The sequence below is a fragment of the Entelurus aequoreus genome, linkage group LG21 (assembly GCF_033978785.1).
Source record: "Entelurus aequoreus isolate RoL-2023_Sb linkage group LG21, RoL_Eaeq_v1.1, whole genome shotgun sequence".
In the NCBI taxonomy this organism is placed as follows: domain Eukaryota; kingdom Metazoa; phylum Chordata; class Actinopteri; order Syngnathiformes; family Syngnathidae; genus Entelurus; species Entelurus aequoreus.
Window position 1 is genome coordinate 50,627,087 of NC_084751.1, and position 17,026 is coordinate 50,644,112.

The following is a 17,026-nucleotide window of genomic DNA, read 5'->3' on the forward strand; positions in this document are numbered from 1 at the left end:
ACTGTAGCGACCAACTGTAGTTACTGACAGTGGTTTTCTGAAGGGTTCCTGAGCCCATGTGGTGATATCCTTTACACACGGATGTTGTGTTTTTGATGGGATGGAAGGTCACGGGCATTGCCGCTTCAAACAGTTTCTCCAGATTCTCGGAACCTTTTGAAACTTTTCCACTTTGCATCAGTCCATCTTTGATGAGCTCATGCCCAGCGAAGCCGCCGGCATTTCTGGGTTCCTGGGTGTTGTTGATAAACGGCTGTCGCTTTGCATAGTAGAGTTTTAACTTGCACTTACAGATGTAGCGACCAATTGTAGTTACTGACAGTTGTTTTCTGAAGTGTTCCTGAGCCCATGCGGTGATATCCTTTACACACTAATGTCGCTTTTTTGATGCAGTACCGCCTGACGGATCAAAGGTCACGGGCATTCAATGTTACGTGCAATGATTTCTCCAGATTCTCTGAACCTTTTGATGATATTACGGACCGCAGATGGTGAAATCCCTAAATTCCTTGCAATAGCTGGTTGAGAAATGTTGTATCTAAACTGTTGGAACATGCATCAAATTCCAAATGAGCTAAAATTTGCAAAAAAATAACAAAGTTTACCAGTTGGAACGTTAAATATCTTGTCTTTGCAGTCTATTCAATTGAATATAAATTGAAAGAGATTTGCAAATCATTGTATTCTGTTTTTATTTACCATTTACACAACGTGCCAACTTCACTGGTTTTGTACAGTATATGCATCAAAAGTAACAGTTTTCACAATGACTGTTTCCCCCTTAAGAACTACATGATCCCGCTGAGACACATCTTGAGTCCGCAGGACATGGAGGCGATCTTCGTTAACCTTGAGGTGAGTGAGCTGTAAAGTCCACCTGGATCTGTGAAGGAATGAATGAGAATAACTTCATGAGTTTGAATTTTTTTCAAACAGGCATACAGTTACAAAATGGTACATCACATATTCTCTAGAGCAGACCTGGGCAAGTTAAGGCCCAGTTTAATCTTTTCAATCTGGCCCGCCGGACATTCCCAAATAATTTTTTTAGATCTTTAAGTGTAGCTACCATTATGATGTGCAGTGATGTTTTCTAATGACCGTATAGACGTATAGACGTATAGACTATACAAAGTATTTCAGTGGTTGGAATCTGTACTTTTGCATGATATACTAGTTACTATGGTAATCTAATTAGTTACTATGGTAAGCAATCTAAAATACCTCTGGCCAATTGGTGGATTATTTTGCAATTAAAATAAGCAGAGGGACGCAAGATTCTTTGTTTGGGCACTTAATTTCACGGAATGATGCAGGAGAAAACGGACTTTGTGACACGAAAATTTGTCCGTACGATATCTGAGAGGGTATATGGTAACCGGAGCAATGTTTTGGCGAAGACTTAAGTCGAAAACTGAAGCGTATACAAATTAGGGCGTACGAAAATCGAGATATCACAATACTTGTATTCACCAATCTTAGAAATCCTATGGTTTTATTGCAGGCCCGGGCAATTATTTTGACTCGGGTGCCAAATTTAGAGAACAAAATGTAGTCTGGGGGCCGATACATCGGATTTTTAGGAACACAAACACAAAAACTCACAATAATGTCTTAATGAATGCTAAACATTGATTTTTAATTTGTTTTACTGAATGAGACACCCATAATGTCCATACAAATACAGAATGTGGGATTTACAATATTAACTATGACTGATAAAACACTGAATATTGACAGCATATGAACGTAATTGGAGCAATGTTTTGGCAAAGATTTGAGTCGAAAACTGAAGCATATAAAAATTAGGGCGTACGAAAAGCAATCTTAGAAATCATAGAAATCACATGGTTCTATTGGAGGCCCGGGCAATTATTTTGACTCGGGGGGCCAAATTTAGAGGAAAAAAATGTGTCTGGGGGCCGGTATATCGGATTTTTAGGAACACTTACACAAAAACTCACAATAATGTCTGATTGAATGCTAAACATTTTATTAAAATTTTTTTTACTGAATGAGACACCCAGAATGTACATAAAAATAAAGAATGCGGGATTTACAATATTAACTATGAACGATAAAACACTGAATATTGACAACATATGAACGTAACTGGAGCAATGTTTTGGCAAAGACTTAAGTCGAAAACTGAAGCATATAAAAATGAGGGCGTACGAAAAGCAATCTTAGAAATCATAGAAATCACATGGTTCTATTGCAGGTCCAGGCAATTATTTTGACTCAGGGTGCCAAATTTAGAGGAAAAAAATGGGTCTGGGGGCCGGTATATCGGATTTTTAGGAACACAAAAACTCACAATAATGTCTGATTGAATGCTAAATATTTTATTTTAATTTTTTTTACTGAATTAGACACCCAGAATGTACATACAAATAAAAAATGTGGGATTTACAATATTAACTATGAAGGATAAAACACTGAATATTGACAACATATGAACGTATCTGGAGCAATGTTTTGGCGAAGACTTGAGTCGAAAACTGAAGCATACAAAAAATTAGGGCGTACGAAAAGCAATCTTACAAATCATAGAAATCACATGGTTCTATTGCAGGCCCGGGCAATTATTTTGACTCGGGGGGGCCAAATTTAGAGGAAAAAAATGTGTCTGGGGGCCGGTATATCGGATTTTTAGGAACACAAACACAAAAACTCCCAATAATGTCTGATTGAATGCTAAAAATTTTATTTTAATTTTTTTTACTGAATGAGACACCCAGAATGTACATAAAAATAAAGAATGCGGGATTTACAATATTAACTATGAACGATAAAACACTGAATATTGACAACATATGAACGTAACTGGAGCAATGTTTTGGCGAAGACTTGAGTCAAAACCTGAAGCATATATAAAATTAGGGCGTACGAAAATCAATCTTAGAAATCATAGAAATCACATGGTTCTATTGCAGGCCCGGGCAATTATTTTGACTTGGGGGGGCCAAATTTAGAGGAAAAAAATATGTCTGGGGGCCGGTATATCGGATTTTTAGGAACAAGAACACAAAAACTCACAATAATGTCTGATTGAATGCTAAAAATTGAATTTTAATTGTGTTTACTGAATGAGACACCCAGAATGTACATACAAATAACGAATGTGCGATTTACAATATTAACTATGAGCGATAAAACACTGAATATTGACAACATATGAACGTCACACCCCCTCTCCATCGACATATTTTACAATCAAGCGAAACGCAACAAAAATGCAACAAACACGGGAAAAATTAACATGAAGGGTAAAAAATAAACCCACCTACAATCTGATACATCTGATGCATCACTAAGCTTTAGAACTTTGTTGTGAAAATCTCCTTCCACGTCTGTCCCTGACACCCGCTTTTCAGGCTGGAAACACTCCGTGGAAACGCTCCCCACCCACACTGCTTGGTGCCTCGTCTGACCTGCTGTGACTTAGATTACCATAGTAACTAATTAGATTACCATAGTAGCTAATTAGATTACCATAGTAACTAGTATATCATGCAAAAGCGCAGATTCCAACCATTGAAATACTTTGGGTTATGATCCGCTGCCCGGATCATAGTCTGTTTAAGTTTTTCGAGTCATTTGTGTTTTCTGCTAGTTTTGGACTCCTTTAGTTCCTGTTTATGCACCTCTGAGTTTCTTACCATGGCTACGTATTAGTTTCACCTGCCTCTTGTGTTCGGGACGCGCACCTGTTTGTAATCAGAGACATTATTTAAGCCTGCCTTTGCCAGTCAGTCGGTCTGGCTTCTTTGTTTGCGTCACGCTACTGTTACGTAGGTTCTGCTTGTCTCCTAGCCCCTGCTAGTGATCTCTAGTCTGTGCTAAGTAGTAGCCTTAGCTTCCGGTGCGATCGGCACCTTGTTCCGTCGGTTTGTTTTCTGTTTTGTACCGCTTTGAGTGTTAATTTACGATTAAATCATGTTCCTACCTGCAAGTCCTGTCCGGAGTCGTCCGTTTGTATCCTGGGAGAACAAACCTCGCAGTAAGCTGCAACCCCAACTTAAACAACTTTGAATAGTTCAAGACTTACGGTCATTAGAAAACATCACTGCACATCATAATGGCAGCTGCACTTTCCATCTTAAAGATCTAAAAAAAGTATTTGGTAATGTCCGGCGGGCCAGATTGAAAAGATCAATTTGCCCAGGTCTGACACATAGCACGGTCCCTGACAATGGTTATTATGCATCTGCAATTTCATAACATTTTTATTTTTCAGTGTCAAATCTAGAAAACTGTAACGAATCGAACAAGGAATTCCTTGCATGCACTCGCCAGGAAGCAAAGATTAATTAAAGTGAGGTGTTCTCCTCCTCAGGACGTGATCAAAGTACACTTTGCCCTCCTCCGAGCCATCGACCTCAACATGGTCACTGGAGGAAATGGCCTGGGAAAGATCTTCCTGGACTTCAAAGAAAGGTTGGTAAATGTTTAATTTCAACGGCGCGAATGTTGGGTTCATTGAACAAATTCACTCTCGCGTGGAAGGAATATAAATTTGATTTAAAAAGTTGAACGGAAAATGTAGCAACAGAGAGTCATTGGAATTATCTAGTTATGTATTTCCCATCAAATACCATTTAACCTGCAACCTTTATGCCAATGCCTGGAGTAGTTGTTGTCAAACTGTTGTGGTACACGGGCTCCATCTAATGCATTTTGTATTTTTGGTCCAATATGTCTCTTTCAACCCAAAATGTTGAAAGAGACATATTGGACCAAAAATATGTCTGGAGCCGCAAAAAGGCCTTATATAAGTGTTATAATGTGTCATGATCCGTGGCCCGAATCATGTTTTTGTCATATTCTGTTAGTTTTGGACTCCCTAAGTTCCTGTTTAAAATGTTTAAAGAGACGAAATAGACCGAAAATACAAAAATAAAAATCTGTCTGGAGCCGCAAAAAGGCCTTATATAAGTGTTATAATGTGTCATGATCCGTGGCCCGGATCGTGTTTTTTGTCATATTCTGTTAGTTTGGACTCCCTTAGTTCCTGTTTAAAATGTTTAAAGAGACATAATGGACCAAAAATACAAAAATAAAAATCTGTCTTGAGCCGCAAAAAGGCCTTATATACGTGTTATAATGTGTCATGATCCGTGGCCCGGATCATGTTTGTGTCATGTTCTGTTAGTTTTGGACTCCCTTAGTTCCTGTTTAAAATGTTTAAAGAGACATAATGGACCGAAAATACAAAAATAAAAATCTGTCTGGAGCCGCAAAAAGGCCTTATATAAGTGTTATAATGTGTCATGATCTGTGGCCCGGATCATGTTTTTGTCATATTCTGTTAGTTTTGGACTCCCTTAGTTCCTGTTTAAAATGTTTAAAGAGACATTATGGACCGAAAATACAAAAATAAAAATCTGTCTGGAGCCGCAAAAAGGCCTTATATAAGTGTTATAATGTGTCATGATCCGTGGCCCGGATCATGTTTTTGTCATATTCTGTTAGTTTTGGGCTCCCTAAGTTCCTGTTTAAAATGTTTAAAGAGACATAATAGACCAAAAATACAAAAATAAAAATCTGTCTGGAGCTTCAAAAAGGCCTTATATAAGTGTTATAATGTGTCATGATCCGTGGCCCGAATCATGTTTTTGTCATATTCTGTTAGTTTTGGACTCCCTTAGTTCCTGTTTAAAATGTTTAAAGAGACATAATGGACCAAAAATACAAAAATACAAATCTGTCTGGAGCCGCAAAAAGGCCTTATATAAGTGTTTTAATGTGTCATGATCCGTGGTCCGGATCATGTTTTTGTCATATTCTGTTAGTTTTGGACTCCCTTAGTTCCTGTTTAAAATGTTTAAAGAGACATAATGGACCGAAAATACAAAAATAAAAATCTGTCTGGAGCCGCAAAAAGGCCTTGTATAAGTGTTTTAATGTGTCATGATCCGTGGTCCGGATCATGTTTTTGTCATATTCTGTTAGTTTTGGACTCCCTTAGTTCCTGTTTAAAATGTTTAAAGAGACATAATGGACCGAAGATACAAAAATAAAAATCTGTCTGGAGCCGCAAAAAGCCTTATAAAAGTGTTATAATTTGTCATGATCCGTAGCCCGGATCATGTTTTTGTCATATTCTGTTAGTTTTGGACTCCCTTAGTTCCTGTTTAAAATGTTTAAAGAGACATAATGGACCAAAAATACAAAAATAAAAATCTGTCTGGAGCCGCAAAAAGGCCTTATATAAGTGTTATAATGTGTCATGATCCGTGGCCCGGATCATGTTTTTGTCATATTCTGTTAGTTTTGGACTCCCTAAGTTCCTGTTTAAAATGTTTAAAGAGACATAATGGACCAAAAATACAAAAATAAAAATCTGTCTGGAGCTGCAAAAAGGCCTTATATAAGTGTTATAATGTGTCATGATCCGTGGCTCGAAACATGTTTTTGTCATATTCTGTTAGTTTTGGACTCCCTTAGTTCCTGTTTAAAATGTTTAAAGAGACATAATGGACCGAAAATACAAAAACAAAAATATGTCTGGAGCCGCAAAAAGGCCTTATATAAGTGTTATAATGTGTCATGATCCGTGGCCCGGATCATGTTTTTGTCATATTCTGTTAGTTTTGGACTCCCTTAGTTCCTGTTTTTGTGCACCCCTGTTTGCTTTTAGTTACCATGGGTGCTTATTGTTTCCACCTGTCTCTGATTGGTGCTCGGGACGCTCACCTGTTTTCCGAGCACTAATCAGAGGGACTATTTAAGCCTGCCTTTGCCGGTCAGTCGGCCTGGCTTCATTGTTTGCTTCATGCCACAGTTACGTGAGTATTCCTTATCTCTAGTCTATGCCAAGTGTTAGCTTTTGGGTCCAGTGTGATCGGCACATTGTCCCTTCGGCTGGTTTTCGGTTTTTGTACTTCTTTGATTTTTGAGGAATAAATCATGTTCCTACCTGCACGCCTTGTCCGGAGTTGTCCGTCTGCATCCCGGGGGAACGAACCCCACAGTAAGCTGCAAACCCCCCCCCCCCACGTGACATAATGAAGGCAACACATGACGTAAGTGTCTATATCAGCTATATTAGCCTACTATCAAAATGACTTTAAACGCCTTATATAAGTGTTATAATGAAGGCAACACTTGATGTAAGTGTCTATATCAGCTATATTAGCCTACTATCAAAATGACTTTAAACGCCTTATATAAGTGTTATAACGAAGGCAACACATGATGTAAGTGTCTATATCAGCTATATTAGCCTACTATCAAAATGACTTTAAACGCCTTATATAAGTGTTATAATGAAGGCAACACATAATGTAAGGGTCTATATCAGTTGTATTAGCCTACTATCAAAGGCTGACCCAAATCTTCGTTGACAGGAAAGTTGTATTTTACTTTTTATTGGCTTATAATGGCTAAAAGGTATACAGTAGATGTGTGTGTCCAAGTTTAATTAAAAGGCAGGCTGTCTTCTTCTAAAGGATTTATTACAATCTCTGCAAGCTGGGTTACGTTTGCTGTGGTCTGGAACAACATGGCACACAAACAACTATGAGGAATGCAGCCAATATTACACACGGATAATGTGTCATGAGACATGCAAATATAAATTAAATAAACATATATATATATATATATATATATATATATATATATATATATATATATGTATATATATGTGTATATATGTGTATGTATGTATATATATATATATACATATATATATATATTTTACATATATATATATGTGTATGTATATATTTACATATATATATATATATATGTGTATATATATATATATATATATATATATATATATATATATATATATATATATATATATATATATATATATATATACATTAGGTCAGGAAAAAACACAGAGGCTATATCATCCCTACAAGCCTGATTTTAAAACCTGCGAAAACAGGCTCGTAGGGATGATATAGCCTCTGTGTTTTTTCTGACCTAATTTATAATCCGCTTTACCCCGGTATTGAGCATTGTATAACGGATAAACCACAGAAACCTCGACTATATATATTTATATATATATATATATATGTGTGTGTGTGTGTATATGTGTTATAGATCTCTCTGTAGATATTTATTTGTGCTTGATGTCTCCTTTAGGAATCAAGCTAAAGTGTGTCTTTTTGTCGCTCAGAATAAAAAATTTTAGTCTGAGAACTATTTCATAATTTTCGGTTGATCAGTTAATTTCCCTTCATTTTTTGAATGTCTCCATTAATCCTTAACTCCTCAAATTCATAAGTGATATTCGTTTTCAGAGTTACACCGATTACTGTAATTTCCGGACTATAGAGCGCATCTATTTTGGGGGCAAATTTTATTTTGTACATATATATTGGCCGCACAATATGCATTCATAAATTTAACAAAAGACAGTGTCTGTAACAGTAGCCTACTGGAGAAGTCATGTTTCCTTTTTTTGATGGCCGGGTCGATCGTCTTTGGCTTTGGGGCTGCGTCTTGTGCATATTGTTGTTTCTTCTGCACGATCAGGGTGAGTCCATAACTCACCAAAATGGCTGACTGAACGATTAAGTGAGTGCGATTTCATTGGTCTGATGTCCTGAGGCTAAATTTATCGGCGGCGTGTGAAGCTTGTGAATACTAAAAACCCATGAATTTTCCTCAGCCTTGTATGAAGCGCAGGGTTCAGCGCGTGGGGAAAAAGTATCGGCTTATAGTTTGGAAATAACGATATCTCTTAGATTGCTTCCGAGACTGTCTCGTTTGTCTTTTGCATTCTTAGGCTTATAGAATTTACTCGGTTGCTGGCGGCAGTTCTACTGTTTCCCAGCACGTTTATTTTCAGCTGATTAGTACCTCACGCCAAACAATGTTCACGTCGAGGGGTTTAAGCTACTAATCCCATAATTTAGGTCAACATCTGTGAAAAGCAACACAACAGTCCAAAACCATGTCTATATCGGTGATTTATTTACAGCGCAATATTTCATTCCTTCGAAAAACATGCTAGTTATCTTAATCGGAAGTCTCAAATTAGATCGTAAATGTGTCAGTCAGTCAATCCTGTTATGTACTGGCAACCATACCCTGTCCCTGGAGGTCTGCAGGGATAGGTTCCGGTTTTTCTCTGACTCGGGAATATTAGTAGAAAATTAACACGTGTAAAAAAATATTGTTCTTTTTGCACAGAAATTATTTCGCCATGACCACACGACAAAACTACAATCAACAGGGAAAGCTGATATTCTATCTGCCAGTCATATTTTTATATCCGAGGATTCTCAGTCTTGCACATCTGCTGAGCTTTGGGTGGATCATTTGCATTCCTGAGGGGAGCAGCGATTTGCTTCCCTGCTGCTTCAAAGGTAATGGTAATGTAGGCGATGATCAGTTGTGGCCCCGATCGTGATTCCACAGAAGGAGTGGATATAGCTCTTTATTTCAATGATACAGACATTACTGCAAAAGCACTTTGCCTGACTTCATATGCATGTAGGAGTGTGTGGGTGGGTGCATACCACTGATATAAAGTCTATTTTGAACATGCATATAATACAGTATAATGCATCACAGTACATATTTCTCTACAAAGTCTTTTTTCCAGCTTGGGTAACTTACCATTAATGCTGAAAGGTACATACAGGTTTTGGAGCAACATATGTTGCCATCCAAGCAAAATTATCATGGACGCCCCTGCTTATTTCAGCAAGACAATGCCAAGCCACGTGTTACAACAGTGTGGCTTCATAGTAAAAGAGTGCGGGTACTAGACTGGCCTGCCTGTAGTCCAGACCTGTCTCCCATTGAAAATGTGTGGCGCATTATGAAGCCTAAAATAGCACAACGGAGACCCCCGGACTGTTGAACAACTTAAGCTGTACATCAAGCAAGAATGGGAAAGAATTCCACCTGAGAAGCTTCAAAAATGTGTCTCCTCAGTTCCCAAACATTTACTGAGTGTTGTTAAAAGGAAAGGCCATGTAACACAGTGGTAAAAATGCCCCTGTGACAACTTATTTACAATGTGTTGCTGCCATTAAATGAATGATTATTTGCAAAAAAAATAAGTTTGTCAGTTCGAACATTAAATATCTTGTCTTTGCAGTCTATTCAATTGAATATAAGTTGAAAAGGATTTGCAAATCACAGACAATCCTCCCATACTGTGCATACCAGTGCACACCACCCAGGCTCGACCCGCAAACCTGAGTTGCATTGTGTGTGAACTTTAAAAAAAAAACCATCAAGCTGAGGCCAGCCGTTAACTGTTGCAACGCATTGACATTCTTTAGCCCTAACAGCACTCCTACTCTCCCTTCAACCTCCGTTGCTCGCCCGCGTCGGGAAGTGAACAAGCAACAAGCTTCATCACAGGATCGCTCACAAAGCTTAAGTCACGCCATGCGTACCGAGCCGCAACCGAGAGCCACAAAAGCCCTGGTGCTCAAAGTGCAGACTGGGTTTCAGTCGAGGCTTGTGACCCACATGTCAATGGGAACTGGCACACGGGAGAAACAAAACAAATGCAAAATGGGGGGAAAAAAATCAATACGCACAATAATAAAATGACAAAATTAATAACCAACTTTGTCTTTGATTTGATATTTTGTTTACCGCAGGGGTGTGCAAAGTGCGGCCCGGGGGCCATTTGCGGCCCGCAGCTAATTGTTTACCGGCCCGCCACACATTCTGCAAAAATTGCAAAATTAATAATATTGCAAAAATGTTAAAAAAACATTTTTAAAAAAGTGGAATGAGATGAAATCTAACAAGAAAAAGTTGAATTATAGTTGCATTGTATTATTCTATATTGTAGGAACCAGAAGTTTTTTTTTTAATAACAGAAAGAGACAGCCCCTTTTGTGTAAATGAGTGTGGATGGGGGAGGGAGGGTTTTCTTGGGTTGATGCACTAATGGTAAGTGTATCTTTTGTCTTTTTTTATGTTGTTTAAAATAAAAAAAATAAAGAATTAAAAAAAATAAAAATTAAAAAAAAATAAGAAAAAAGTTGCAATGTTGACACAAAGCTGCCATGCAGGCTGTTTTTTTTCTTTTGTCTTTGTTTATTTTTCTTTTTTTTTTGCCATTGCTAAAAAAAAAAAAAAGACTAAAAATCTCTTTCATATTTAATTATTACTTAAAAAATATCACTTTAAAATGTTTTATGTGGAAAAAATATTGCATATATTGTGTGGTCACCATAAAAAAAACCATCAACGTTTTATTTGACAAAAGAGCATAAAACAAACAAAATAATAGTTCAAACGTAAAATCGACAGATATATCTGAAGTTGATCTCGTAATTTAAGTGTTACAAGTAAAAAAAAACTAATATAAATGTATCACTTTATGAGTGGGGGACCTTTTGGATCCCAAATATATTTAGTAGGATTTTATTTAACTTTTCACTGTGATTACTCAAAAATATTAAATAATTAAAATCAATGGTGTCCTGCATTATTGATCTTTTAGGGCTGTAATTACTAAATACTGCATATTTCAGTTTTACTATAAAAAACAAAGTTGTCTTTGACAGAAAAGGCATAAAACTTTTTTTTTTTTTTTTTTTTACTTTATATCAACCTGAAGTTGATATAGAGATTTACTGTAAGCGTTAAATAAAAAATAATAATTTGACTTATTTTTTTCATTAGCCCTAAACGTTAAAAAAAAATAAAATCCATATATTTTGTTAAGGTTTGAAAATGAAAAATATCAAAATGGCCCCCGCATGCTTCAATTTTTCCGTGTACGGCCCTCAGTGGAAAAAGTTTGGACACCCCTGGTTTACCGGGTATCTTATTGTGGGGGGAGGTGTAGCCAGCGCTGCCTGTAGGAGTAAAAGCCACCGCCGCTGTCCGTGGTGCTGAAGACGAGCGCCATCGGGCAGGGGCGGGGGCGTGTGCTGACGGCGAGACACGGCTGGCAGGTGATTAGATTTCACAGGTGGTACGTGTTGATCTAATCATCTGTTGTCTTTAAGAGCGAGCGGCCGGGTGTAGAAGAAAGCGGAAGTTTGGAGACGTTCTGAGAAAGAAAACTTTGCATAAAAACATACGACCATTAAAAAACTTGTTAAACCCGCCCGCTGGACTCCTGTGCCGTGTCTGACAGTGGGACTGCGAGGAAGCGACTTCCACACTTATTTTGAAAGAATCCCCACTTTTGCCCCTGTGTCAAACTATCATTGGACGCGATTACGGTAAGCTAGCAAAATTAGTTTTACGGATACAATCGATCAGTCTACTTTAAGGTCAGCTTACTTTGGAGTAATAACATAATAATATGCATGATACGCGTAAACTGTAATAGTTATCCATGCTTTATTCATGTTACATTATTATGTCGTACAACAACCCCACCAGCATTCCACACTGAGAGCAAAACCATCCTTGTCTGGGTGTGTCCCCTCTTGTTGAGGATCAATACTTGGGATCGTGCACCAGGCTCCTAGACTAGAGCAGACCTATCTACATACAGTAGGTGTCTGAGAATTAATTTATGAAGCCTGCTCAGAAGTTACTGGAAACATCTTCTAAGACAATCTGAACAGTCCAGTTGTGATTGATTAGACTTAGACTTAAACAAACTTTATTGATCCACAAGGGAAATTGTTCCACACAGTAGGGTGGAAAGGATAAGGATGGAAAGGATAATGCAGGTATAAAGTAGACTAAAAATGCACAAAAGTAGCAATACAAAATATAACATATGTGTAATATTTACATATTATATATACAGCAGTGGTCCCCCAACCACCGGTCCGTGACGCATTTTCTACCGGGCCGCACAGATACATTAAATAATTTATAACCGCCCGCATTTTCTCCTACTTAACTTTCGCCAGTCCCAGCAGACACACCAATAAGCTTGTAAATAGATGTACTATAAAACTCCTGATTGGAAGTTGCCATTTGATACATGGGATAATGCACATTAATAAACATATTGTCAGAATAATTGTATCTAAGTTATCACAAAACTTTCTGTTGCCATGAGTTCCCGGCGCGAAGACAAAAGCTGTCTTTGATCCAACCAAGAAGAAGGCTTGTAAAACTCCACTGTGTAGGATGGGAAGCAGCATGAAAGTATTGTAATACACGGAAAGATTTTGTCTTGACCCGGGAACTACAAAGCGGAGAGAAAGCAGGACCTGCCCAAGCTCCAGGCACCTCTTCTTTGAACTGTTTTACAACCTTTTCTTTGAACTGTTTTGTAATCAAAGGCGGTGGCTGTTTACGACCCTCCGCCCTTAGAAACAGCTGTTGCTATGTAGTCAGGGAAAGTCCAAATAAAAGAGAAGGCGTACAATCTTTCGTCAGAGCGTGGTGACACTGTGCAAGCGTACATGTGTACGCGTTTCTCCTCATTGAGTCAAATTTCAATCTGTCTCTGTTTGATTCCTTGCTTCTTGTCTTGTTTAATAGATGTCATCAGTGTTTGAACCTGACCCATATAAAATGTAAAGGTGCCAAATCGTAGCCAAAAGCTAGGTTCCATCTGCAGTGCGCGACAGGTTGATGACTTAAAATCAGGGCAGATCAGGAACAAAGTGGCCATAGTAGTTAAAGTGCATAAGGCAGATGGAGAAGTGCTTTAATTGTTGCATATAATAATTGTGCTGAAGGAAATAAATATCCATCTCCTTTGGCCTAGTAAGTTAAAGTGCTGGTATTATTGCACATCGTCCTATTACATAAGTAGTTAGCAATAACGGATGTATTTGCGCATGAAAAATTGGATTACATGAATGTATTTATGTATGAAATATTGCACAAAATATGAATACATAACTTTTAGAAATATATTGGAACTAATGTCAAGTATTTCTAGCTTTCTTATACTGTATATCCATGCTCGTGTCCTTGAATGTGATGTATCACCTATAACCCATCAGATACTAAAGCCGAAACAAAGCCTACTACTAGCAAACATGAGCAAAAAACAAAAGTCTAAGGAGAGTTTTTTGGCAAAGGGAAAAGGCCAGGGGCTACCACTCATTCAACGTTATGGTGAGTTTTTTCATGTATTCATTTTTCATGCACTTATTTGCTATGTTTATCTGTCACACGTGGAAGGCCGATCCGTGAAAATAATGCCTACATTAAACCCTGGTGCAAAAAAGGTCGGGGACCCCTGATATACAGTATATAATATTGTATATACTGATATATTATATTAATATATTATATTATAGATGTATATAATATACACTACCGTTCAAAAGTTTGGGGTCACATTGAAATGTCCTTATTTTTGCAGAAAAAGCACTGTACTTTTCAATGAAGATAACTTTAAACTAGTCTTAACTTTAAAGAAATACACTCTATACATTGCTAATGTGGTAAATGACTATTCTAGCTGCAAATGTCTGGTTTTTGGTGCAATATCTACATAGGTGTATAGAGGCCCATTTCCAGCAACTATCACTCCAGTGTTCTAATGGTACAATGTGTTTGCTCATTGGCTCAGAAGGCTAATTGATGATTAGAAAACCCTTGTGCAATCATGTTCACACATCTGAAAACAGTTGAGCTCGTTACAGAAGCTACAAAACTGACCTTTTGAGCAGATTGAGTTTCTGGAGCATCACATTTGTGGGGTCAATTAAACGCTCAAAATGGCCAGAAAAAGAGAACTTTCATCTGAAACTCCACAGTCTATTCTTGTTCTTAGAAATGAAGGCTATTCCACAAAATTGTTTGGGTGACCCCAAACTTTTGAACGGTAGTGTATATATGTTTTATTCCTTCTTTAATATGCATTTTCGGCCGGTGCGACTTATACTCCGGAGCGACTTATACTCCGAAAAATACGGTAAATCTTTTTATTCTAATCGGAAGCTTTTCCCTCCAGAACCGAGAACAGAACTAACTCATTATTTTGATGGGGGGATTTTTCATTTTTACCTTCTATTCATAAACAAATTGGCTGATGACATGGTTGATATTTACATTTAGTGACATTCTCCCAGGGTTATTTTGAGAACGCGGTTCATTAGATTTGCAGATTTTTTTTTGGCAGTCACAAGCTTCGACTCGGCGAAGGTGATTGACGCGTGAGCCCGCCTCATTATGGGCTGTCTCGTCACTCCGCGGACATAAACAACAGTGACCGGGGGGGATCTGAACTCCCCTCATCAGACATCCCGCTGATGTTCCCGAGGTCCGAGCTGGAAATCATTAATTTGGTTATCCGTGCTTGTGAGTCCGAAGTGACCTTTACAACAATGTGCTTGTATCATTTTTTTCTCTCACGTCGGCGCCGAGGATGAAAAGCCTTTTTTTTTTTTCCTTCTTCTTCTTATTTGTCATTGAGCTGAATGCCAGGCTGAAAATGTCACTGCTTTATCACGACCACTGCTCAATTCTTAAACAGCGAGACCACGGCCTGAATGGGAAAGCACTCTAAGAGGCGTCTCTATCAGGTAAATGGCCGTCTAAGCACCCTCTTGTTGCTATTCTCATCTGCGACATTCCCGGACTCATTTCCGAAGTAATCTGGCCGCCGTCACCCTTTGCGATGCCTAATCATGCTCCTCGGCGTAGCGTGTTGGCGCCGCTTTCTCCATTTCCTGTGTGCTGTGGAAGTTGAATGGAGGTGAGAGGTCTCCCGATGTCGCGTGTCGGAGAATATTAGCTGCTTGTCGCTCCTGGTTTGCCGGGGGAGATTTCCTCAGCGGTGCAACTCCGAGACGACCGAGTACGGCCACTTATTCAAAATGGCATTTCCCGCAAAGTAACGTGCCGGGGAGGAATGAACGCACCAGGAAACTCCTGAAGTCTTAATAAACTCCAGACGCAATGTTGCAAGTGAACTGAGTCCTCTGGCAGACTACACTTTTCAGTGCCTTTCACCCATCATTGTGACAATAGTTTAATCAGAAATTATACTAAGAGTACAACATTTTGTTATTATTATTCTTACTGGTCCGGTGGCCATGGATGAAGTGTTGCCTGTCCAGAGTCGGGACCCGGGGTGGACCTGTCTCCGCTCAAGATGATCTCCTGCTGGCCCCACTATGGACTGGACTCTCACTATTATGTTAGATCCACTATGGACTGGACTCTCACTAGTATGTTAGATCCACTATGGACTGGACTCTCACTAGTATGTTAGATCCACTATGGACTGGACTCTCTCTATTATGTTGGATCCACTATGGACTGGACTCTCACTATTATGTTAGATCCACTATGGATTGGATTTTCACTATTATGTTAGATCTACTATGGACTGGACTCTCACACTATTATGTTAGATCCACTATGGACTGGACTCTCACTATTATGTTAGATCCACTATGAACTGGACTCTCACTATTATGTTAGATCCACTACGGACTGGACTCTCACTATTATGTTAGATCCACTATGGACTGGACTCTCACACTATTATGTTAGATCCACTATGGACTGGACTCTCACACTATTATGTTAGATCCACTGCGGACTGGACTCTCACACTATTATGTTAGATCCACTATGGACTGGACTCTCACTATTATGTTAGATCCCCTATGGACTGGACTTTCACAATATGATATTAGATCCACTATGGACTGGACTCTCACTATTATGTTAGATCCACTATGGACTGGACTCTTACTATTATGTTAGATCCACTATGGACTGGACTGTCACTATTATGTTAGATCCACTATGGACTGGACTCTCACTATTATGTTGGATCCACTATGGACTGGACTCTCACTATTATGTTGGATCCACTATGGACTGGACTCTCACTAGTATGTTAGATCCACTATGGACTGGACTCTCTCTATTATGTTAGATCCACTACGGACTGGACTCTCACTAGTATGTTAGATCCACTATGGACTGGACTCTCACTATTATGTTTAATCCACTATGGACTGGACTCTCACTATTATGTTAGATCCACTATGGACTGGACTCTCACTATTATGTTTAATCCACTATGGACTGGACTCTCACTATTATGTTAGATCCACTATGGACTGGACTCTCACTAGTATGTTAGATCCACTATGGACTGGACTCTCACTAGTATGTTAGATCCACTATGGACTGG

At 38.5% G+C, this 17,026-nt stretch overlaps 1 protein-coding gene across 1 annotated transcript in view; it reads left to right on the plus strand.

Annotated features, from left to right (window-relative positions):
* Positions 1-17,026, plus strand: part of LOC133638631 (guanine nucleotide exchange factor VAV2-like) — a 190,884-nt gene that overhangs the window by 76,443 nt on the left and 97,415 nt on the right. The window contains exons 6-7 of the mRNA XM_062031422.1: positions 787-855; positions 4,340-4,440. Of these exons, the coding sequence (XP_061887406.1) occupies positions 787-855; positions 4,340-4,440 (170 nt within the window). The remainder of the gene's footprint in view (positions 1-786; positions 856-4,339; positions 4,441-17,026) is intronic.